The 25,613-nt window shown below is 39.5% G+C and overlaps 1 protein-coding gene across 1 annotated transcript; it reads left to right on the forward strand.

Annotated features, from left to right (window-relative positions):
• Nucleotides 1-840: 840 nt before the first annotated feature.
• Nucleotides 841-25,198, forward strand: ly75 (lymphocyte antigen 75). The gene is made up of 35 exons (XM_008404453.3): nt 841-1,478; nt 3,001-3,372; nt 5,916-6,089; nt 6,274-6,432; nt 7,578-7,697; nt 8,406-8,546; nt 8,867-9,070; nt 10,202-10,362; nt 10,501-10,608; nt 10,887-10,975; nt 11,595-11,764; nt 11,930-12,129; nt 13,363-13,505; nt 13,725-13,803; nt 14,020-14,091; nt 14,316-14,436; nt 14,640-14,675; nt 14,797-14,966; nt 15,863-15,930; nt 16,041-16,117; nt 16,823-16,959; nt 17,362-17,467; nt 17,947-18,107; nt 18,204-18,333; nt 18,681-18,904; nt 18,981-19,143; nt 19,300-19,464; nt 19,554-19,673; nt 20,543-20,728; nt 20,816-21,039; nt 21,151-21,352; nt 21,552-21,713; nt 21,922-22,038; nt 23,165-23,347; nt 23,446-25,198. The coding sequence occupies exons 1-35, from the start codon at nt 1,379-1,381 to the stop codon at nt 23,619-23,621; spliced, it is 5,220 nt and encodes a 1,739-aa protein (XP_008402675.2). The 5' UTR covers nt 841-1,378; the 3' UTR covers nt 23,622-25,198.
• Nucleotides 25,199-25,613: the final 415 nt, after the last annotated feature.

The following is a 25,613-nucleotide window of genomic DNA, read 5'->3' on the forward strand; positions in this document are numbered from 1 at the left end:
ATATTGTCATTATTAATAAGTTTTCGCCTGAGCACAGCTGTGGTTGATTAGCTCATTTAAACAACTGCTCTACTGATGACTTTGTGTGCGGGTTGACCTGTTTTAGTGCTAACGGAACCAAAACACACCGAACTGAGCCTGACCCACTGCTCACTTGTTCAATGTTTTCTTTAAGTTAAAACTTTTTCCTCATGTTTCCTTTAAGTTAAAACTTTTTCCTCACCTGTTAAATCTGAAGCCCTTGTTATCTAATTCATAGGGTTGAATTAACCGCTAAATATTGCGTCCATTTTTCAGATTCTTTGCGTGACTGTGGTATTTTCTGACCACCCATAGCGTTGACTCAATGGACAGCAGTGGCGCACAATAAGTCACGTAATGTCCAGTCCAGTAATTTATATCCATCCATATCAATGCTGCTGTCTGGCGCTCTGTCCTCCTCTCGCACTTCCCGCTACTCAGCAGTGGGTGTCAGGTTACATTGTGTTGCATTCAATGTTATCGGAAAAAAATATTCATGCGCTTAATCTCCGATTTCCCATAACTATTTATTGAATTCATAGTCGCCAGCTGGGGTGGCAACAGGGGTGGCAAGGCTCTCATTTGGGGTGGCAGTTGATCCGCCCCTGCAGATGACATTTATACATTTCATAAGTTTTGTGAACACAAGGAGCTGTAGCAATAATGACCAAGGTGAAGAAAGGAAATACTGGATTAGAATTTCTTTTGATTGTATGATAGTTGAGCCTGTTAGTATGTTTTGTTTTGTTTTGATTTTTTTTTTACCTCATCGCTGTTTGAACCATATTTTTTTATTTGTTTATTTTTAATTCTAATTACTTTTGACAGTTGTCTCTCAAGATTAACATTTGAACAGCAGACGTCTTGTTTTTATTTTGAAACTATGAACGTTTGTTATTTTTCTGGAAAGTAAATCCGCGTCCTATAGCTATTTATCGGTAGTATATTGTAAGGGTATGTTTATTTAATTATTTAAAATTGACGTAATTCTTTACGCCGTATTTGTTTTTCCTCTGGTGTTGCTTTCTCAGCTTTATGCTATGCTTATGTTTAAATGCAGCTAATTTATTCCGAATATTTTTAGTTTTAATGTTTTTTGCTAGTTTAATTTTCCCCGACGTTTGTTGTGGTCGTTTTTACGCTCGGTCCGGAAATTGACGCCAGCTTGACGTCCTCTGGCAAGTCTTTGGGAGGCGCTGATGTGACAGCTGGGACTGCGCCGACTGTTGGGTTATCTGTTCACTTTCTGTTTAGAAGTTCGCTTATCGATAGGGGTAGGTTCGCTGCTCTTTATTCAGGAGGGGAAAAATAGAACATATCCTTTGTGAAGCCTTAAAACCCACAGACTGCCACAAGTATGCTGAAACTCTCCGCAGCGACACTTTGCCTTTGTTTGTTGATGCTGGAGACATCTGTCAACCGGGGAACTTGTTCACCGGACGGCGTCCAGAGCTCCGGTAAGTAATCTGCGACACTTTGCTTTCGGCTCTGCGCCATCTACATTTACAGCTCCGGCCAGCCCGTTTCACAATCAGCTCAGCTGGATAATAACTTTTACAAAGGAGGCCAGCAATTGGCACAAACCTTTTCTGACCACAACACGTAAGCTTCTGCTAATATTTGTTTACAGTCTAAATCGCTTTGGGATCCTTCCTTAAAATCCAGCTCTGATAAACTCCTCCTCGCACCTGCTCAGTTTTTATTATACTGCCTACAGTTTAGGGGTGAAATAACACAAATCACTCACTGACACAAACATCTTTGCAGCTGTAATATGACACTTTCTATTTCTGGAAAGCCAGCTTGGGTAAATTGTAGATTTAAACTGTTTCCCATATGCATGTTTGACAAAAAAAAACAACACATTTTACCTTAATGCTCTTTCCCTTCAAAGAAGATGCTGCTTTTTATACAAACCCAGCTTGTTTATCCGTATGCATATCAGCATGTTAGAATTGAATAGAGCCCCTCAGTCACTCTTGTGATTCGCTTCATTTCATGTAATTTTGCTTTAAGTGCAAACAAAACCTCATTTTACCTTTCACTTTCATATTGATTCTAACGCTTCGATGCTTCCTTGCGCTGAGTCATGCACTTCGGAGGAATCTCACAAACTTTGAACATATTACTAGAGCAATCTTCTCTTCAGGCTTTGTCCCATGGATTCCAGTGATATAATTTATTCTAAGTTTCAAAAGTATACCCATCTGTGGTAATCCAAACCCCCAGTAAAACATGTAAAGCCTCGCCTGCCATTTGTGACATCTTACCAGTTTAATTCAACAAACCTTTGGGTTTGATTTCATTATTCGGTCTTATTAGTTAAAAAATGATTCCAGTGAATCTGATTAATTATGAAGTTCAACGTTCTTGATATTGTCACATGTTTTTATTCTTCCAAAAACTAAAATTTTTGCCAGCAGTGTCTGGAGCCTCTATAGCCCGGGTCATTGTAATTGCTGACTTTGTTTTTTTTTTTTTTTTACTTTGCACATTTAGTGTAGTGTACACTTTATCTCTCTTATCAGTGCAGAAAGTGTCCCTCTAGGCCAAATTTTTGGTACCTTTTTCACAAATTATATCAAACACATTTGGAAATGAAGCAACAGTTTTTTTTAAATATTCACTGCTGACGTATTAGCAGAGTTTACACTAAACATTAATCTGAGCAGATCAAGTTTGTCTTGGTTTTATCCAATATAAGAGTTGGGTCACAATATTTACCACATTTTTCTCTTGTTCTTTAGATAAATTTGATTTAGATACTTTAGACTTAAGGGCAATCGATATTTTTATTTGTATGGTTATTGTGCAGTGTCTTCCATGCGGCAGAGTGAGTAGACGTCTTAGCTCAGTGTTTTGTTTTTTCTTTCTTTTTCTCTGCGTTATGGAGGCAAAAAAAATAATAATCCATATATCCGCACCTCTGTTCTCTGAATAAGAACAAAAGATAAATCTTTTCCCCTTTCTCGTCCTCAGATGAAGATGCTTTCACCATCCAGCATTCCACCACGGGTAAATGTGTGGAAAAGGGACTCTCAAAAACCTTTACAATCACCACCTGCAACTCCACCCTCAGATCCCAGCTGTGGAAGTGGGGTTCAGGCGACAGGCTCTTCCACGTGGCGTCGTCTCTCTGCTTGGCGCTGAACGTCAGCTCGAAGACGCTTGCCCTGGTCGACTGTGGCTCCACCGTTCCTTTGACGTGGCACTGCCTCGACGGACTGGTGTACACAGTTTACCAGATGGGCCTGACGGTCACCAAAGATGAAGTTGGGCCCAAGCGGGACTCTAAAGACTCTTGGGTTAGAGGAGGAACCCAAGAGAACATCTGCCAGAGGCCTTATCATGGTAAGTGTTGCCTCTCTCATCTCGTGTGTAAGACAAGAAGTTTGTCCAGGTGCTTGACGCTTCAGGAAGTTGTCTGAGGGAATGGGAGAGGGGAAGGGGGGAAACATATTGATAAATTAATTTCGTACAGAGTGCAGCAAGTAAAATGTGCTTCTTGAAGTGACCTTGCAGTGTATTTGCTCAGATCTCCTGTACTGTGCCTGCAAAATTACCTCTGCAGGTATTGTTTTGAGAAAAAACAGGTTGTGGCACATTTTAAAACAAACCTGTCTTGTTTACCTGGCTTAGATTTTTTTTTTTTTTTTTTGTGGTACTGCGTGCTATGTCGCATTCTAATGGAAGGAAGTACAATCCTATGGGGAATTTCCAGTCGAGAAAAAAAAAGAAAAAAAAAACGGCCTTTTTCTATCCCAGAACAAGCATTGTTCAGCGCTTGAAGGCGTTGACTCATGTAACAACTATTAAATGTTTCATGAAATTGTGGCATAAAGTTTAAATGATCAAGAACTATAAGAGGATTATGTTTATGAAGCATAATGTGACTTGTAGTAGTACAGTTTGACCCCACAGGGATCTCAAAAAAAGTTTTGTAACATCTGTACTAATAAATACGATCTGACATTATGCTCTGATCAGCCTTGCGAGTATAACCATTTAGAGCTAAGGTGAGTCACATCGCTCATCTTTGTCACAGTGCAAGGTTTTGCTTAAGAACCTACTAGCTCACATTAAAATAGGTTTTAATGACATTTGCCTCCAAACCAAATCCTCCCACACATTTCACAGGCATGACAACAAAACTCCCCTGGCAGAGGCAGACGCACGCAGTTAGCCATTAAGCGGCAGAGGCTTAGAGTAAAATTGCCGAAGAACGATTGTGAAACTTTGATAAAAAGCCTCAGAGGTTAACGTAAGCTACCCAAAAACACCAACCCGATGGGTTCTGATAGGCCGGTTAATGTGTCTGAGCAGACAATACCTACTCGCTGAAGGAAGCAGCTGGAACTCCGAGTTCAGAGCATGAATGGGATCAAACACAATACCCCGACTCTTTGAAATGTTTCAGATTAGTGAAAATAAACCTCCAGTAGACCTAAAGAGGCTAAATGTTCCCATAAAACATCTCCAAATGTGCTGATTTTTTGTTGCTATTTTTTTTTCACAAAAGAGCAACCTAGTGAGTCTTAGAAGAGCTGTCAAAATATTATGACTAATGAGTATTTAAATAGCTTTTTGTGCAAACCTAAAGATGACAGACTAGCAGTTTTTAACTTCCCTTCCTAAATCCCAGTGCGAGTCAAAACGTGCATTGTGCAGCTCGTGGCTGTTTTTAGCTCGCATAAATCAAATAATGAGTTTGTGCCTCAAATTTCTGAGTGAATCGACCAATCAGAGTGGACATTTCCGTACGAGAGGAAGCACTTAAAATGAGACGACTTCTCCCTCCCACACTTGCATATGCTTCATCATTCTGAGCTCGTTCACAGTGGAAGAGCTACATAGCAGAATGAGGAGCAGTGTGTGTCAACACTCTTTAAAATTAAAACGCTGAACTTGTAAAACGGATGCGGAAAATTACATGTTAAGTGGCAGTCTGTGGTTTTTAATAACCTCATTTGATCTTTTTATTTTTGAAAGAAAATAATTAAAATATATCCAATGCAGTGTAGGTATTGAGGAGTATTTAAATAACTGTAATGTGTGTAAAATCAGTTAAAGCTAACTTGTTCCTTTCGATAAGCTCAAATCAGTTAAAGCTAACTTGTTTCTTTCGATAAGCTCATTGTTTTATTATTTTTATTTTATTTTATTTTTTTAAATATGATGGTCTTTCTAGCATTAAATTCCAGCTGCCAAACCAAACCCACAACAACAACACCACCACCACCCACTAAGTGGTCTCCACAGCCCTCCCTGTTTGGGAATCACTGCTCCAGCAGATTGTGTTTCCTTCCAGCCTCCTGCTGCCCTCCGTGCTGCAGCGTCTCATGTTACATCTTCTCTCAATTGGAAAGATGGAAACCTGCGAATGGATAACTAAGCACACAGACTCGCATTCAAGTGAAATAAGCCAAACTTCTGTTGGTTTTGGTCAGCTATAATGACCAAAAGTATTTCTATTTGCTAAGTGCCACAATACTGAGAGAAAGATTAAAAAAATAAATATTTATCAATGTCTTCAGAATCAGAGGTTTACAGACAGAAGGATTACTCTCTCTTCACAGAGTGAACAAAAACCTGGTCACCACTATTTAACTACTCTGGCTGTATGATTAAAGTTGTTGTCCATTCGGACCAGAGGCCGTTGCATACGTATCGGTTCTGGACGCGTTTCTCTGTGGATACTGAAACCATCTTACCAGCGTCTTCACAAGGCCTTTGACTTTTGTTCTGGGGTCAATCTGCATATGTCGGATCAAATTTATTTATTTTTTTTACTTATGCAGCGTGATTCAGTTTCACAGCCACCCATGTGACACAGTCCACTGGCCATGGTCAGCAGGAGTAATGCAGCTGTGACTTTGTCTCTTGTGTCTGGGCAGTTGTTCACACCACCAGAGGGAACTCTGCAGGAGCCCCATGCCAGTTCCCCTTCAAAGTCAACAACACCTGGCATCACGGATGTATTCCTGATACAAACGTCCCCAGACTGTCCTGGTGTGCCACATCCTCAGACTTTGACTATGAGCAGAAGTGGGGGAACTGTCTATTACCTGGTAAGTTAACTTTTTTTTTTTTTTATTAAAACGACATGTATACTTCTCTGTGTAGTTGTAAAATATATGTCTTCTGTCGGCTAATTGGATTAACGTACACTTTTATTTGCGTAGCAGTTTTCTTCTTCTTTCGACTGAGCTCTGTTTCTGCACTTTCAACGACTCTGTGTCCGTGACTTTGCAGAGGTGGGCTGCCAGACCCTGTTCTCCGGACCGCCTGGGGGACCCTGCTACGAGTTTGTTTCCGGCGCCGCGGTGACCTGGCATGAAGCTTTGCATTCTTGTCGCAGTCAGGGAGCCGATCTTCTCAGTCTGTCAGAGTCCGATCTCAACTCCACAGCCTGTAAGACCAACCTTTTCTGTAAAAGTACCTTCACCTCGCTACCCACCTGAAAATCACAGATCACGGACGAATTTGTCAGTAATTGGTCAGCTGGTTTTCAAAGTTCTTGCGTTTGTGCAAGCAGTAAAAGGTTAAATTGAGTACCAACGACTCCGATCATTTCGCTTTTTTGACCCCATGCCTAATCACCTCAACTTCACTTGGAAATGAGGCCCGCAGGAAGAACCTGCGGGCCTGTTTTTATTACGGTTTACTTTTGTTTGAGACACACCATGCTGTTGCTGCGTATGTGCCTGTTCCGATAGGAATCCTTTTATGTACTTCCTCCTTTTGTACTTCCAATCTCCTTTTTATGGTGGCGGTGTTGCACAACCATCAACTGGACTTCGGCTGAAGCAGGTTTCGGCACTGACAGGAGATTTCAAAGTAAATTAACCAAGGAGGAAAGCACCTAACGCTTGAGATTTTCATTAGAAATCTTTAACAAGCCCTTTTGTACTCACCTTTTTTAATTCAACAGTTTCACAGTTTTGCACCATCATAACCAAAGGGTTTGTCCCTCACTGGGTGCTTTCGTAGATTCTCGTGCCGATGATGTTTTGTGTGTTTTTCGTGACAAGAAGTTGTCTTGTACAGATGAAACCCCCTTCATGAGGCGCAGTTTGACCAGAACCGCCCACCTGCTTCCTAACTCTGCTTATGCTCATAATTAGAGGCTGCATGTCTTCTGGGTGCAGCCTTCCTAATGAAACTTGTCCTTAATATGATAAAGTTATGAACAAAAATGGGACATTATTCATCCAAATAATCAACTTCACATGAAAGTCAAAGCACCTGAGGTCATAATTTGCAAAGCCCAACTGAGTGACTTAAATCTAATTTTCTCTGGACTCATTCATAGATTAATTTTTAGGTTAGCATATTTCCATGTGCATGCTTGTTATTTTATTTCATTTACTTGTATTTAGTGACATTTGATTTCTTACATACTTACAACATCACACTGATGTGTGTGTGTATCAATCTGGTGATAATGACCTCGATGAATGGCTGGTTATTGTATTTTAATGTTTATGGTGGCACATTTTCTGAATGAGAACATTTATGTTTGCTTCTCCTGACTGCTGTGATGCTGCACTGTGCAGTTTTGGGCCGACTTCGTGAAATGCCAGAGAGGATGTGGATCGGCCTTCACCAACTGGACAGCTCCCAGGGATGGCAGTGGTCAGACGGATCTCCTCTTTATGTCTTGCGCTGGGAAGCAGGTCAGGAATTTTCATTTCTTTTCTTTTTTTTTTCTGTTCTATGTTTTTGACTAAATCAATGTACCTGTAAAATGATGAAGTCTTAAAGTCTGGAGGAAGTCAAAACTCAGATCAGGAACCTGCTGCATTCGGCAGCAGGCTGCATGTTGCGCACAAAGAACCCCATCCTGTTGTGGTTTGCTCTTCTACATGCAATAGCAGCAGTCAGTGAAACAATATAACCAGTGTTACGAAGGAGCTGCGTGTGCCTTGTTATTGGACACAGTGTGCCACTGAGATTGTTAGTGTTGCCGAATAACCCATCAGTAACTCTGAATGGGTGGCTTTTCCAAGGCTGCCAGCAATTGTACTTTTCATTTTGTATTTTAGCAATTTGTCTTTCCTTGTTATGGACGCTCGATGGTTAAAAAAATGTATAGTGTGTCAGGGTCGTGACCAGCAAGTACAGTAGTGGATTGTTGTCGTATCAAATGTGCTTTGTTTCATATTTCTCCAACATTTGCCCACGTTGTGTAAAAGTTCAATCAGGCAGTGAGGAAAAAGTTACATTGCTTCCAATGCAGCGTGTGTGTGAGTTACAGCTGTGCACGCTGCTATTTGCGTACTGTCTATGTCCCACTTTTGGTGTACGATGTTCGCTTGCGTCGTGTGTTTTAGGATGTACTTTTTTTAAAGTTGTTTTTCTAAAACAGTGTTTACTATTGACAGGAATGCCACTCACCTCGTTCCTTATCGAGTCAGACTGCGGCGTCTTAAATTCTGGAAAGAACTTTGAGTCTGAATCATGCAACAAAAGGCTGCCGTACATCTGCAAGAAGAGGGTGAACGCCTCCGACACGACGGCCACAGGTCGGTTAAAGGAAGTGTGCACTTCTTGGCATGCCACCTGTTTCTCTGCTGAGTGAAACTGTCACATAACTGCACCAGGATGTCATTTAAAAATCCAGTGCCGTGAACCACTCTATAATTTAAGATAGTTTCCTTATTCCATATTCCGGTTCTCATCAAGATTTATATTACCAGCTAATTTTTAAGGGAATCTTACTAACAAATAATGCTAAAAACCTCGCCTTATTTAGAGTGCATTTATCTGACGTAGCTTTTAATAAAAACCCCTAGCTCTAAAATTTTGTAATGTCCTTTCTTTCTGCTCTTCTTTATCTCTACAGGACCTTTAGTAAATAAAGAAACAGTGTGTTCAGAGGGCTGGGTGCCATGGAACGGCTGGTGTTACAAGTTAATTAACGACACCAACGAACAGAGGAACTTTGTAGACGCTCAAAAATACTGCAACAACACAGAAAGAGGAGCGCAGCTAGCTAGCTTCCACTCTATTGACAACATCGAGATGATCAGCACGTATTTTCCAACAGGTAAACCCCCTGATGTTCAGTTTTCCTGAACTAATTCTCTTCTGTTCCCTTGCTGTGAAAAATTCAGAAAATAGCAGAAGGGGGTCATCTATAACATTAAAGAGTTTTTGTATAACTTCAGATTTATTGTTGAGCAAAAGAAGTTGACAAGTCAGTTGTAGTGTAGACAGTTTTACTTGATTATTAAAAATTGTGAATTGCAGTTAATTTATTTTTGACTTTTTTTTTTTTTTTTTACTTTTCCCTTGAACAATTCATTTAAAACCTCTGTGTATGTCTTAGACCTCTTATGCTTTTTTCTGAATGTGTGCCCTGTAGTAGACAGTTTTTTTTTTTTTTCTGATTGCTTTTTATTGAATTAATTGATGACTCATAAAATGAACGTTGGGAGTTTTTTAATGGTGGCTACAGAAACCTGAAGCTCAGGTTTGAGGCTGTGCCTCAGCAATGATTGAAGCCAGTAGTTTGTTTCTAGAATGGCACTGAACACACCTGTTTCATTTTGGAAGACACATGGAGCTGCTGGTCACAGCACGTACGCAGACAAAAGGCTGCAGACGTGTGCAAAGAAAAGGTCTCCACTGCAGGTGGAGGAGTTATGCATGTGCTACATGCACGTCATATTTTACTGAAAATGGAAGAATAGTATCGGGTGTCAAAGTTAGCAGATATCAAACCCATCCAAACACACTTGGGTAATTCTCTCAAGTGGCAAGAAAAGAAAAATGAAACCTTCCTTTGACTTCATCAATAGTCACTAAACAAGCAGGCTGGTGAGCAAAAGAATCCAGGAGAACAAGCAGGTTTATGAGGAAGAAAAGAAAAAAATATTTCCAAAGAGATGACTAGGCACTTTTGAAGTGTGTGGGAAAGTAAGTAAGAGGTGATGGAAAGTAACCAAGCAATCTACTTCAGAAAAGTCATTAATGAGTGTTTTTAAATCTGTTATTTTAATCACTTAAATATTTTTTTACAGGGACCAAACGTTTCAACAAACTGTTTGATATTGCAGGAATTGAAATCCAAGATCTCATTTTAAATGCGAACCTGTTATTGTACTTTTGTCCATTTTAGGCTGATTTAAAGTCTTTCCTTGAGTTTTCTCTAAGTTTTCCCCGTGTCCCCGTGCAGATAGGAATTTTGCTGGTGCCTGGATTGGTCTCAAGGGTCATGGATTAAAACCCACCGTCTTCATGTGGACTGACAAGGAGCCTGTCAGTTTCACCTACTGGGACCAAAACCAGCCTGTCCAGAAAGCTCAGGATCCCACCTGTGTCTTCTACTATCGGGAGGTTTGTGTGTTTTTCCTCACCATTGTATGTATTGAAAGACAAAATGATGTAGTGTCAAAGCTGTATATATATATATATATATATATAATTTTTTATTTTTTTTTTAATAAATCCTAATTACTCATTTTAATCTTCCAGTCTCATGGTTGGCGGGTTGGGGACTGCTCAACGAAGATGTCTTTCATGTGTCAGAAAAAAGGAGTCTTCAATGAGTCGTCAGTACAAGCTGGATGTCGCTACGAAGATGTAAGTGTTGACTTTGTGATCAGAGTTTACAAAAATTATTGTCACAGTATATTATGCAGGACTGGTACCTAGTTAATTTTGTTAGGTTCTGGTCAGAAAATTAAAAAATTAAGGATGCAATCAAAATTCACTTTTTAAATACATAAATATATTTAAAAGAAACATCAATGGTGCTGTTTTCATTATATAGCTATTGCATAGAAACTGGATGTGTGTCACCGTCCCTGTTTGCATGTAATTTTATTATAATCAGAGTTTTAATGTTTTTAATTACCCAGGGGTGGAGGAGGCATGGCAGCTCCTGCTATCTAATGAGGACTGAACAAGTGCCCTTCAAAGACCACTGTAACGTCACTATAAGAAACAGGTGGGGTCTGGTTATCGTCAGTAAAACTGCAATCATCTGAAGTCAGCTCTAGAACAGAGAAATCATTATATAATTAACTTACGTGGTACTTTCACTATAAGAAGCAGGTAAAAGGTAAAAATGGTAAGGTAAAAATGTTGTCGAGGTTTGCCAACATCTTTAACCCCTCCCCCCCCCCACGAGAAGATTGTTACAAAAGTTTTTAGTCACTGTTTCAAAACTGACACAATGTTCTTTTTTGTTAGTCTTGTACAAATTTACTAGAACTGTAGCTATCTATGTTTAGCATGCTAACATTCACCAGAACATAGGCACTGACAAAAATCTGGCTTTTACAGAGTTTTAGTTTTAATTACATAGAGTTGGTTATATAACATAGAGGGATTTGCCCCGCTGATGTTCACTGAAGTTTAACAATTTTTCATAACCTGTGAAGGAATTGATTATTTTTCATCCAAGTCCCGTTGTGTAGTCTCTTGGTATTGATAGAGGGCTTATGTTTTACCATGCCTGCACCCAAAGCACATTTTAAATCCTTTTCTTTGCATTTGCATGGTGAGCTCCGTCTTATTAGGTTGTAGCAGGGGCCGGGTCATTCAGATTTCTTTCTTGTTTTTAGGTTTGAGCAGGCCTTCATCAACCGTCTGCTTGCGGAACACATCAGCAAAGACCCTCAGTATTTCTGGATTGGCCTGCAGGACATCAAGAACACAGGAGAGTATCAGTGGATGAGCCAGGGCGACTCCTCGGGCGTGGTCACGTATACTAACTGGGGCTGGTTTCAACCAGGTTAGTGAGTAACTCGAGCCCGTTGCTCCACTCACACTGTGGTAATTTAGACTCTTGTGTAATATCAGATTATGCAGAGCTTTTTTAGTCTTGTTCAGATATACTGGTTTTCTTATGCATAATCATATTGCCGTATATTTTTTCCCCTGTATCTATGTATTTTAGATAGGGACGGAGGTTGTGCTGTGATTTCGACAGCAAAGCCACTGGGCAGGTGGGAAATAAAGAACTGCACTCTTTTCAAAGCCGGCACAATCTGTAGAACAGACCTCCAACCACCTTCAGCACCAGAACCAGAACCGGATCCTAACGCGACCTGTGCTGATGGATGGATGACTTTAACAGACAGCAAATACTGCTACAAGGTATGTACAGTCAAGGGCACCTATAGGAGGATACGCACAAAACTATCACTGCACCCGACCCGCAAGAGCATAACCACATCTCCAACATGTCTCACAAAACCAACACAAACCTAAACCACACAATTGCAGGCCAGATGCATGCGTAATGCGCATGGTCTGCTATAACAGCTGACCTTTTTTTTTTTCTTTCTATAAATTATGTAAAATAATAAAGACATGAAAGCAAAGCCTGTGTGTCTGATCCAAGGAATGAGGAGGATGGAGATTCCCAGGTTCAGGTGATGCTTCTGAGACTTCCAGAGGAGAAGAAGGTGAAGCAACAGTGTTTGCTTCATTTCCACTCTTTTGGAAAACGTTTTGAGTAGACTGAACTACTTAACTCTTAGTCTTAGAGTAGACTGAACTACTTAACTCTTAGTCTTAGAGTAGACTGAACTACTTAACTCTCAGTCTTAGAGTAGACTGAACTACTTAACTCTCAGTCTTAGAGTAGACTGAACTACTTAACTCTCCTACAGTCTTAGCGTGACGTTCAGGAAGAGCGCAGCAGATGTCACGGTCAGCCAACCGGGTGACCTGTCAGCTCTTCAGTTTGTGAAACCACAAAAAAAGCTCATAAACCAGCGATCTGCCAGAACCGTGCACACGGTAAAAAGCTCAGGTGGGGTCCACTCGACCAGTCTTAGAACTACGGGAGGTTAAAACTCCACTCATTCATTTTTAGCTTACAGAAAAATCGCCAAGCCGCCAAATAAACAACAGTAAACTGACCAATAACATTTAGGCTTAAGGTCGTGCATGTGTCCATTCCTGCAGACTCACAGATATGTACAAAATGTTTTGACACAAATTATCTTTTTTTTTTCTCCACAAATTTGTTAATAGTAAAGAGAGTTGGATAATAAAAAAATGTTAAAACAATTTTTTACTTAAAGGAAAATTTCAAGGTACAGCTGCAGGCGCTACTGTGTATTGTGTAGCTTTCTTTAAGTTCTATTTGATAATGCAGTGTTTTTAATGATTTTATGGTTGCTCTAAATAATACCTCAACTATTGATTTTTATTGTTGTGCAAAATAAAAATTCTAATTCTTAAACACAAAGGTCATCCGTATGTCTTTTAGCGTTGTTACACCACATGTACCGTTTGTCCTACATTCACTTTTTACTGCCTTTTTTCTGCTTAACCTCTTATATTGGTTATCTTTTATGAGCTGATCTTTCTCCTTGCCAGGTGTTTCATGAGGAGCGGCTCAGCAGGAAACGCTCCTGGGAGGAAGCCAGGAGGTTCTGTCAGGCTCTGGGAGCCAACCTGCCCAGTTTCACAAACATAAAAGAGATGGCATTTCTGCACCGCATTATGAGGAATTCAATTAGGTATATTTTCTTCCGTAACACAGATGTCACATTGGGAGTTTGGGGAGAGGGTTCTTAACTTTTCTGACCATTCTGTGGCTTTTCAGAGAATAATCTGAACAGGAGAAACACTCTTTCAAAAATCTGTCCAACTTTAGAGGATTTTTACTCATATCTTTGTCTTCAGTCGTTTCTTGAAAAATCGGTGTGAATAAAAGGAATGTCTTTGTCTCGTCGCAGCGATGATCGGTTCTTCTGGGTAGGCCTGAACAGAAGAAATCCAACCGATCAATCCTGGCAGTGGAGCGATGGCCATCCTGTAAGTCCCAGTATAAAAAACTGAAGGGAAAACCCCACCATGTCCCACAGTGTCAGTGTGTCTTAAAATCTTTCTTTCTGAAAGAAAGAACTGTGGCTAACCAGTCACTAAAAGTGCTTGCGTTTATTTTGTGAATTACATAAAGCAGTGTTACACGATCTCATTGTTGGACGAGAGTATTTGTTTTGAGCGCTTAATCGGTGGTTTCTGCCACAGGTATCCCTCGATGTTTTACACCACGAGTTCCACGAGGACGACGGCTACAACAGAGACTGCACAGCTTTCAAGGTTAGCTGGATTAGTACAAATACTAAATTTGTACCTTCTCGTGACAAATTTAGTATTTTATTTCATGTAGTGTAGACAGTTTTACTTGATTATTAAAAATTATGAATTGCAGTTAATTTATTTTTGACTTTTTTTTTTTTTTACTTTTCCCTTGAACAATTCATTTAAAACCTCTGTGTATGTCTTAGACCTCTTATGCTTTTTTCTGAATGTGTGCCCTGTAGTCAATGAAGAGAACCTTTACACACCTGCTGCTCTACTTTTATGACATAAACATCCCACCGTTCTTTGCCACGCCATTCCACTGTGACGCTCAGCTGGAGTGGGTCTGCCAGATTCCCCGCGGTGAGTGAGTTCACTCAACCCCACTGTGGAGAGTCTGCATTAAGCACAAGACGACAAGTTTTCCTTGGCTTTTTATAAATCTGACCAAGAGGGAGGAAACTGTGTGACCGAAGAAGTCATTGTTAAGGAAACATTTAAGTGAAGTCGAGTGTATTTGTATTTGTTTTATGCTTCTGAATTTATGTTTGTCCATGCTTTAACAGGAATTAAACCGAAGACTCCAGAGTGGTACAAGCCTGGTAACTAAGCTATGGTTTTATTTTTAAAAATCCATTCATTAACATATCAATAATTTATTTGATTCATCCGTTTCCCATCTTCAGTTCCCATGACAGTTCGATGTATTGTTGTATTTTTCAGATGGGCACCATGAGACCTCTGTCTTCATAGATGGAGCTGAGTTTTGGTTCGTAAAGGAGCCCAAGCTAAGCTTCAATGAAGCTACTCAGTATTGCAATGCAAATGGCAGCAAACTGGCTTCTCCGACAAGCATCAGTGCAACTGCAAAGATCCAGCAACAACTGGAAAATGTAAGTTCCACTGATTTAAGTGTTAAAATATTTATTTTACATCTGATGATGCTTTGATAATGATATACGAAGCCAACATAAAGTTAATATATTTTCCTTTAAATAATGAGATGTAAAGGTAATAGCCAACACAAGCATAGAAAGTGAAATGCAATTATAAACCAAACTGGCATTATAATGAGGACAATTGCATCCTAAAATTGAGCAAAATTCAATCATTACAAATAAAAACTTAAATTCAACTAAAAGTCTTAAAGTCTTACAGTGGATCAATACACTTTCATAAGGTCCATAGGGAGAGTTTTCAACAGAGGAAGGCCATGAGACGGCAGCTTACACTATGCTTATGATACTTTTTAAAAAGAAAATAATTATCTGCCTCTTCTCAAAGCAGTTTGGAAGATGGAAAAGATGGAAAGCTCAGCCTAGACGGTGTGTGGTTTGAAATATTGAAGATTAATTTATCTGTTAGTTACTTGGAAAACTATTGAGACCCTGCAACCACGGTTCATAAAAGTAAAACAGGATTATAGTTCCAAGTGAAATGGGTGGAAAAAAGGCTAAACATATTATTGTGCTTCTTTTTCCCTTTATTGTTTTCATTCCTATGGGGAATTTTTAGCCGATTTGAAAATCCTCACAGTCCAACGCAATTCTTTCCCCTCTCTCCAGGGTCGTGAGAATCTAGCTAGACGCAGTGAAACAGCACCTCAGACACACATACTAGAAACTGATTTAACAAGAAACGTATTAACTGAAGGCTAACCAAAAGAAACCCCAATTCAGCAGATTCATGAAAATGCACAACACTCTAGTTGATGTTTCATAATATAACTTATTATGACACGTATGAACTGAAATTAATAGTAATGACTTTGTTTTGAAACCGTTAACAGTTGGGTGGACCAGAAAATCAAAAATGGTGGATCGATGTGACACACCCCGGCCGGCTGTTCCCCCCTACGTAAGTGAAAGCAGTCTCACACAGGTGTTGGTGTTTTTTTTTTCAAATATAGCTGCATTAAAAAATTTACAAGGTGATTGCAGCGCTGACTGAACTCGCATGTGTTCCAGGTACACCCAGATGCACTTTTACCGCTCTCAGTTTTTGGGCCGATGCACTTACATCACTCCTAAAAATCCTTTTCCAGGTAATTGAAAACTCTGTTAATGTTCCACTCAATGGGAAAATAACGACCTTAGAAGAATTAACGAGTAAAACTAAACTACTAGTGTGAGGACACACTAGTAGTCCTCACACTAGTAGGACTACTAGTCCTACTAGTAGTACTACTACTAGTAGGACTAGTAGTAGGAGATGTCATTGCTGACATCTCTACGTCAGCAATGACGTAGAGATGTCATTGCTGTTCAAGTTCAACGGTCAAACAAAGGGAAGTGGCATATGATTTAGCTTTTATTGTTATATTTACTCCTTCCTGTAAGTTGACCTTTAGCAGGCTTTGCTGTTTGAAATGATAAAATAAAAGCTGTTGTTGACATTTATCACTCATTTGAAGTGCGAAAGAAACTATATTAAATCCATATTTCTATAGATAAAAATATTTAAAGAGACAAGTAGCAATGTAATTTTCTTACACCGGGCTCTGTTCAGGGAGTTCAGTTTATGTTACATTTAAATTGAGCATCTAAAAAGGTGGGAGTAGGTGGCATTGATTTAGCTATAAAGGTTTGTCCAAAGCAGGTTGAAAGTAGCTTTTTAAAGTTTTTACTGGCCTGGTCTGGGCCACCCGTAAGAACCTTTTTCTGGAGACGCCACTGAAGCAGAAGCACCTGGTTATAATGCTAGCCTCTTCAAATATCTCTGTTTCCATCCCATTCCATTTACCTTGCAGGCAATGATCTAAGTTGTCAGCCGAAAAATCCGTTTGTGTGTGAAAAGCTCAACGTCACGTCAGTGGAGAAAAACCCTGCGAAACCCCAACCTGAAAGATATCCTTGTGGAGGCCACTCAGTCTCCTTCAGGAACAAGGTATGAAGTGGATCCTCTTATTGTTATCATTCCTTTAAACCCCTTTTGTGTGTGTGTGTGTGTGTGTGTGTGTGTGTGTGTGTGTGCATGCGTGCGTGCGCGTGTGTGTGTGTGTGTGACGTAAGAGAACATTAGCGAAAGATAAAAATGAGCTGAGATGATGTTGAGGACAGATGCATATAATATTTCTAAAATTCAGCATTGCACCTCCTTAGGTTTCTTTGTTGGTCCAAAAGAAGTACTCTGCGTATTGCTTTCATTTCTAGCCAGCCACTGAATTTACTCCAGAGGTTTTAAAATTTCAAGACATTTTCATACAGCACAAGATTTGGGATGATGCAGGAGGATCACAGATCAGCTCCGAGCTTCAATCCTTATACTGTGTTTGTGTTGTTTTTTCAGTGCTACACACTGTTGAACAAGACCTCTATAGCGTTCAAAGAGGCCAATGAAGAGTGCAAATCTTTGAGGGGAACCCTGGTCACCATATCAGATCAAGTGGAACAAGGTAAGGACTTTGCTTGACATCGTCTTTCATTCTTTTATTTATTTACATTTAGGATTTTCACTATCATTAAATTTTAGTCGACAATCATCCTTCATGATAATTCATGCACACGAGCTTAATCCAACTCTTTTTCTTAGCTTAACATGTTAGCTGTTCATGTCTTTAATGTTTTTTTTTTGTTTGCTTTGGGTTTAAAAACTTTTGTTTTTGACCTGATGTTGAAGTTGCTTTTGTCTTTTCAACAAAACAAAAGCTTTTCCTCACAAAATGCAGTGGTTGCAATGTGGGGTTTTTCCCTTAAGAAAAAGTTATAGCTGTGCTATTCCTATCAGGCGGTGCTAAACCGTCGCATGAAAGACGAAAGCACAGGCTTTTGACGACGCTATCGATGAGTGGAAGTCAAACCATTGTTTTAGATTAGGATGTTTAAACAATAAAATTGTTTCCAGTCTACATCATTTATTTCCTGCGCATCCTAGACTTCATCAACACTCTGTTATCAAGTGTGGTACATATGGAAAGAGTATGGATTGGTATGAAAATCGAGCAGAACAACTTCCAATGGGTCGATCAGACCCCAGTGAACTACTATAACTTTAACCCTCTGCTTCTGGGCATGCACAAGTCTATGGGAATCAGGGTAAGCGCCACGTATCACCTCGTTACTTACGGTTTGTGTATTAAAATTTTTTTTTTTTTCTAATTGTCCCTTCTTATTGGTTTTGTTTTTCATTAGTCTTTGGATCCCGAGGGTTCGGTCATTTGTGCGTTCCTGATCAATAATGACCACTCTGACATGCTGGGAACCTGGGACTACTCTCCTTGCACCCAGAGTCAAAATCTGGGCATTTGCCAATACTATGCAGGTAAGGTTTTTCCATGATCTGCTTAAAATGAAGGTGTAGGCTGGTTGAAGTACAGAATGTTAAATTGTATTAACAGACCTAAGAAAAAACACTGAAGCAAATGAAAGAGATCAAGCAAATGCTCTCTTCCTTTGGTATCAAAGCTTTAGCTGCCACATCTATGTACCAAAACTGACATAAAAATATTGCTGCTCCCTCATCTTTTATTTTCTAAAATATTTACATTATTTTATGTTTAAAAATATCCCAAACACTATGTAAAAAAAAAATGTTTGGGATATATTTACATGTTAGTGTTTTGCTTTTATCCCTTTCACCGCTTCTCTTTGTTTTATCCTTTATCGCAGATAAAACAGAAGAGAAGACCGTTATCACTGAAAAGCCTTTGAATGTCAAAGACTACTCTTTCCTACTGGTTTCCAAAAATCTTACCTGGTTTGAGGCTTTGGAGTACTGCAAAAGTAAAAGTATGTATCCAGCGAGCATTGCCGACGCCTCCGTGCAGTCCGTCCTCAGTGTGAACGTGAACCGCGTTGGAACCGCCATGTGGATCGGCCTTTTTAGCGAAGATGTAAGCGCCTTGCGATTTATTTAAATACCCCGTATACCTACACTTCTTTTTTTGTGAGATGCCTCCTTGTGTTCAGAGTGGACAGCACTACCGGTGGACCGACCACAGTCACACTGTGTTCAGTCGATGGTCTTCAGAGCCCACCAGCGGAGGGTGTGTGTACCTGGACACGGACGGCTTCTGGAAAGCCACAGAATGCGAGGATCGGCTTGAAGGCGCCATCTGCTACAAACCGCACAGTGAGTGCAGCTCTCAAACGTAGACAACGTCGATGCGATGTTTTGGTTGCTTGTTGGATGCAGTTGTTTCCAGGCACATACAAGGGGATAAAAGCTGTTAACATACAAACTCACTTTAAAACTCTTTGAATACAAAAGTGCATGTATTTCTTCTAGATGAAGTCATTCCCTCACCAGAGCACGCTGCCACTAAATGCCCTCATAACATGAAAGGACCAAACTGGATTCCCTGGATGAGCAACTGTTACACCTTTCAACTCGTCCCAACCAGATGGGATGCTTTTAAAAAGAATAAAATGGAGGACACCTGCAAAGAACTTTGTAAGAGTTGGACCTCGCTTGTTATCGTGCTGATGTTTGGACAGGAATGTTTCGATAATAATGGGTGTTTTTCATCGACTGCATTTCAGATCCAAACGCCTCCATCCTAACCATCAGGAATGAGAAGGAGAACAAGTTCATCGCAGAAAAGCTCAAATCCTACGAAAGCTTAGTTCACTTTGTTTGGCTGGGAATGTTCAGAAATAGTGGTAGGTCTTTTATCTGGTGTTTGTGCAGGTTTTACAGTGCCTTGAAAAAGTATTTGCCCCCTTACAGATTTTTGCTGGTTTTTTTACACTTGGATGTTTCAGAAGGTTTAGCATCAATTAAACATAAACAGAGTAAATACAAAATGCAGTTTTCAAATGATTGTCATATATTAAGTGGAAAAAAGCTGGGAAAAAAAAAACAAAACAAAACATCCTGACATATTTGAAAAAGAATTGTTAATGAATTCACTGTGATTAACTACATTTTTAAAAGATGACCTGTTTCATTACCCACATCCTGATTATCGACGGACCTGCAGGGTCAAGTAATCATTTGAATTGAACCTGTCTAGTGACAGAAAGTGGGCTAAATAATCTTAAAAAGCAGCACATGATGCTCTGATAAAACCATGAATTATACTATCCATCAAAACTACAATAGCTACAACTTCATAACATTAATCTCAAGATTACTGGGATTATGGAGCAGGACAATCCAGAGCATATAGACCCAAAGCATCTGAATGGTTAAAAAAAAGACTGGACTTCCATCATTTCTGGACTATTGGGTGTGGATTATCTGTATAAAAGCCAGACCCACTGTCTTTGAATAAAAAGAGAATTGTACAAATAGCCACATTGGTCTATTGGTCTATACCACATTGATCTATACCTACGGTATAGACCACACCATGTTATGTAAAAACATGGGCATGTGTCCACGTTATTACATAAGACATTTACACAGAATTTGATAAGAAAGTAAGCGTGACCACAAATCAAAAACGAGATCTGTAAGTGGGCAAATATCTTCTAAAGGCACCATACGTCCATATGGGTGTAGTGAGGGAAATGTTATTCTGCTCTAGATAACCAGACCATGTGGCAAGATGGTACGAGTGTCCAGTACTCCAACTGGTTGAAAGGCAGACCCAATTTAAACGGCACCTTCATGGCTGGTCTCACGACTGAGGGAACCTGGATTCTCTTAAAAGACAAAGACACCTTTGAGGCGTTCAGACAAAAGTCAATTGTTGTCTGCAAGCTGGATAACGGTCAGTGTCCTGCGCTTCACATCGTCATACAGAATAATTAGTCAATTTGCTGACTGTATTTGATGCTACGTCTTTATTCCATCGTAGAGCCCAAAACGGAGTACAAGCGTTTGCTCAAGAACTTGAAGGCCTACGAGACCCTCTCTTATGAGGTCGTCACCAAACAGTTAAATTGGTCTCAGGCACTAGAAGAGTGCAGTCAGCGTGGCGGTCACCTAGCAAGTGTTCATGACACAAAGCACAACGAGCACCTGCAGCTCATCGCCAAGACGGATGGCTTCCCGCTCTGGATTGGCCTGTCAATCCAGGACGTAAGAGTTTTATGGAGAAGAGTCAAACGTAGCCTGAGCAGCACATTAACGCCATCTTACAAGAGCTTCTGCCTCTTCTCAACTCACACCTCTTCCGACTTCTTTGGACAGGTCAGTGGCTCAGCCTTCGAGTGGTCTGATGGGACGAAACTTAGGTACAACCACAAGATCACAGAATCGCTGACGGACTTCAGCTCAAGCGAGCCCAGTTGTGTGCTCATGAACCCTGCCGGAGAGTGGGTGAAAACCCTCTGTGATACCTTGCAAGACGGCGCCATCTGCTACACCACCAACACCACCACGTCCTCCCAAAGTGAGACGACAACTCGAGTCTGTTCCTCCTCTATCGTAGGAAAAGGGATTTGTGTTGACTGCTCAATTCTGTAAAAAATAAATAAATAAATAATTGCTAAAAAGAAGCATTCAAAGCAATGCAAATGTTTGAAAGCAGCACTTTTTCCTGCGATTGTTTATGTGACAGACTGACATCAATTGTTGTTGCTGTGAAACAGGAGCTAAGCTGCAAACCGCCCTGGAGAATAACTCCTGCCCTCAGGGCAACGGGACGTCTAGATGGGTTCAGCATCAGGATCACTGTTATTTATTCGACGGGAGCTTCTATAATTACAGTGTTTACTTCATGGAGCAGGCCAAGACGATATGTCAGCAGATGGGTGAGCTGGACCTTATTCATTCAAATACAGCCAGACTAATGTATATATAAATAATGTCTCTTTTTTTCTGGTTTGAATAAAACATTGTATTAATACAATGTCTGATTGTATTGATACAATCAGACCATTAAAATCGACCATCAGGTTTCTTGATTTGCATGTGAACTACTTGAAATCCAGCAACTATACCCCCCCACTCTGCCAACAGATGCTCAGCTACTGACAATCAAAACCAAACAGGAGAACGACTTCTTGAACAAGCACCTCACCGACGACCCTCTCATCACCAGTCGAGTTTGGCTCGACGTCAAATTAGACTCTGCAGGTAAAGCCTGATTTTTAGATTAAAGGTGGAGACTATAAAATATCCAACACATTTTAGATGAGGAATTGTCATAATTGTGAATTTTTTTCTAGATTTACAGGGTTTACAAAAAACATAATCGCAGATGCAGCTACGTAAAACCTGAATGTCTTTGCTGTAGCTAAATATTACACTAGACTTTGAGTTAGAACCTTTTTTCAAACATAAAATTGTTTTTTATCTAGTTTTCAGTTCTAAAAAATTGTAGATGTGTTTGCGAACAAAGACAAATAGGCTTTGAAAACGGAGGACTAGAAATTCGGCAAAGAAGCACTCAGGAGAATTCAACGGAAATATGAGATAGTTATCATTTTCAAGATGCACTGTATGAATTCAGCGTTTGTTGTCAAAAGTCCCTCCTTAAATAGTTCAGACCCAAAACTGAACTGAACAAATTACTTGGCACTGCTGTAAAATGAGACCTTGCCTTCTCCTTTCTTCTATACAGAAGGTTTATTTTCGTGGTGTCGAGTCACAGCAAAATTAGTTTCAGTACATGCTAACAATACACTTGAACATATGGTCATTTCTTACTGTTCTTATCTAATCGTGTGAAGCAGAAAATGGTAGAAATAGCCTTTTAAACCACATGACTTCACATTTTAGGTCAAGCTTCTCTGGCTCCTCCCAGTGGTCATACTGCTATCTGCAGAAATACACCACTTCTGATGTGAAACAGCCAATCAGAGCCAGGAAGAAGGATTTAACTCAACTGAACATTACTATTTAATGCAGCTGCATTAATTAGCCGAGATACAAGCTAGTGTCACAGGAAAACTGTCATTTTCTTTAGTTCAGCCATTTCACTGTGGACAGTGATCCTTAAATATTAAAGTTAGGTATCTATATTATCAATAATACAACTAATAACTAACAAATGTCCTTGTGATTGGTACCAAAATGCAAGCAGCACTGTGCAAGAAGAAAATACTGAAGAATAAAGGTGAACGACCTCTTGGCAAGAAAGTAGAAAATCTTGATTATTATGATATTAGGCCAAGTAAGGAAACCAATAGCGGGTCTAAGTTAGCAGTGATCTTGTAACGCATTGAGGTCGAACTCATCTTCATCTCTTACTTCCTCCCAGGTAAACCTGTGTCCTGGCAGGATGGCTCGACCTTGTCCTACACGAACCTGAAGTCTGAGCCCTCATCGTCAGGGAAGCAGTTGAACCCTAACTGCGTTGTCATGATGGCAGGAGACGTCGGCGACTGGAAGCTGGTCAACTGTGAATCCACCAAGAGCCGTGTGGTCTGCAAAACTCAAGCAAGTGAGTATCGAGAAGTGGAACCAACAACGTTCAAGTGGAATAAGTTTGATGTGTAAATGGGAAGAAAAACTGATGTTTTTACCCGTTTTGCCCATCAGAGTCTTCGGGCTCCCCTGTTGCACTGGGACTCTTCATCATAGTCCTCCTCGTTCTCCTCCTGGCCATCGCCTTTATCATCTACAAGAAGAAGCGGTCCTACTTCTCCTCAGCGGTTCGCTACGAGAGGACCCTTGATGACTTGGACACCACCAGTATAATAACAGGAAAAGATTGAGCTTGTCTTGGCGTTCAGCCTCAGGGACTACTGCTGTGCCTGCGTCATACCTACATTCTCTACTCCTCAACAACAGTGGATGCAGCCTTCCTAGTTCTTTTGTTTTATTATTTATTTTTTTTCACTCCAGCCTTAATGAAAAAAAAAAAATATATATATATATATATATATATATATATATATATATATATATATGATCTGTAAATTTTGTCTAGGACGCTGAATCCAGCTGTGTGAGGCCAAAAACCAAAGAAAAAAGACGAAAAAAAGATTCTAGTTGATTCTCTTTTCAGCACCAGGTTGGAGCTTGGAGTTTTATTCAAAATTTTCTAAGAGATGAATGTTGTTATTTTTTAATGTTTTTATGGGTCTTCAAGTTCCACCAAGAAGCTGCAAACTTCACTCAGCTGCTAATGTTGGAGAATATTTATTAAAAACTATACTTTTAATTTGGTCATTGAAGTGATTTGCCAGCAATGGAGTGAAGTGAAATTATTAACGTCTTGAGTTTACAATGACAGCAGACATTTCCTCTGTTGTCTTACAATGGTGATATTTATACTTTACATTAGTGCAACCTTCACTCAGTGACCAATTGTCCTATTGAAGAAGGTGTAAATACACAAACACAGATCCTATGCAGGAAAAACAAGCCAAGATCATTCCCACCATTTTAATATTAACTGTGGAGTTTTTTAGACTTTGATGAAAGTCAAATTCTTTTAGCAAAGTCAGTCAACTTTGCTAAAAAAAAAAATTTTGTTCTCCCTTTGCAATATGCAACTTCCCATTCAGTCATATAACGAGCTAATACACACTGAAAGAGTTCAAACTATGAGAAACCAAACTTGCTGTTATTTCTGTTTCTAAACTAATCTAATGGCGTAAACTACACCTATTTGCTTTGAGCCCAAGTGTTTTATAGACGAGGAGTTTCACCTCTAATACAGCTAAAAGCTTTTATTTAAAAATGTGTTTATATATAAATACAAAAGAAATGATCATAGGTTTAAGTGATCTGACTAGATGACATTCTTTGTTCATGTTTATATTTTCAGCTCAACTATTATCTAATAGGCAAAAATCTGACAAAAAAAAAATCTGCCTTCTACCATCATCAGTGGCTAGATATGAATTTACACATTGTACTACTAATGCATACAGAAGATGTATTGTTCTGCTGACTAACTGTAAAGGAGAAGAGCACTGCCTTAGTCTAAAATGAATCAACACCCATCAGTGTAACGTCTGCGTCTTATCTATGCACACAACTACTGATCAAGATCGCACTTTAATACAAGAGATAACGATTTCTGCTGTATGCTAAAGCACGATGGTGTGGAGGTGATCGACACTCAAATTGCACTGTTTGCTATAAATGCTTTGTAAATATCCTTTATTATTTTTAATTAAACCAAAGATGGCATGTGAATGTTAAAAGCTTTCACTGAGTAGCTGCCTCAGTGTGGCCTGTTAATATCAAAATGCAAACTGTTGATTAAGTTCAGTTTTACAAAAGCCGATCAACTTGAATCAGGTGCAGTGAGCTTTCAATAAACATTTTCTTTGAATTTGTACTGTTCTTGTGTAATTGCTTTGTTTTCATTTGTGAGCTTTTTATTTGCCAATATGCGATTAACCCTCTGTTGCGTGAGTAACTATACAGTCTTTTTTGAGTTTAGTCAATGTTTTATGAACATTGAAATCTGAAAGTTCTGTTCTGGTAAGAAATTTACATATTCAAACTATTCCATCTTAGGGCGATTCGTGACATTTCAATTTTAAAAAAATTTTTTAAATTTTGTCTGAGCCACATGAGGTCAATTTTTAAAATTTTAACTGTGTGAAATAGACCAGTCTAAATAAAACCATCGATTTTCTTACACCCTTGTCCCTTAGTGGGGTCGGGAGGGTTTCTAAATAAAACCAAACTTCTCAATGTTTTAAAAAAAAAATGTTCAGAAAATGCTTACATGATCACTTTAAGTGTTA

The sequence above is a fragment of the Poecilia reticulata genome, chromosome 3 (assembly GCF_904066995.2).
Source record: "Poecilia reticulata chromosome 3, P_reticulata-male-v2, whole genome shotgun sequence".
Lineage (NCBI taxonomy): Eukaryota > Metazoa > Chordata > Actinopteri > Cyprinodontiformes > Poeciliidae > Poecilia > Poecilia reticulata.

What these genes read in the sequence shown, in the direction of transcription:
- ly75 (XM_008404453.3), top strand. Translation starts at nt 1,379, where the DNA reads ATGCTGAAACTCTCCGCAGCGACACTTTGCCTTTGTTTGTTGATGCTG. An exon ending in CATTTGCCAATACTATGCAG is followed by an intron (nt 18,334 to 18,680) that starts GTAAGGTTTTTC and finishes CCTTTATCGCAG; the next exon opens with ATAAAACAGAAGAGAAGACC. An exon ending in GGACACCTGCAAAGAACTTT is followed by an intron (nt 19,465 to 19,553) that starts GTAAGAGTTGGA and finishes ACTGCATTTCAG; the next exon opens with ATCCAAACGCCTCCATCCTA.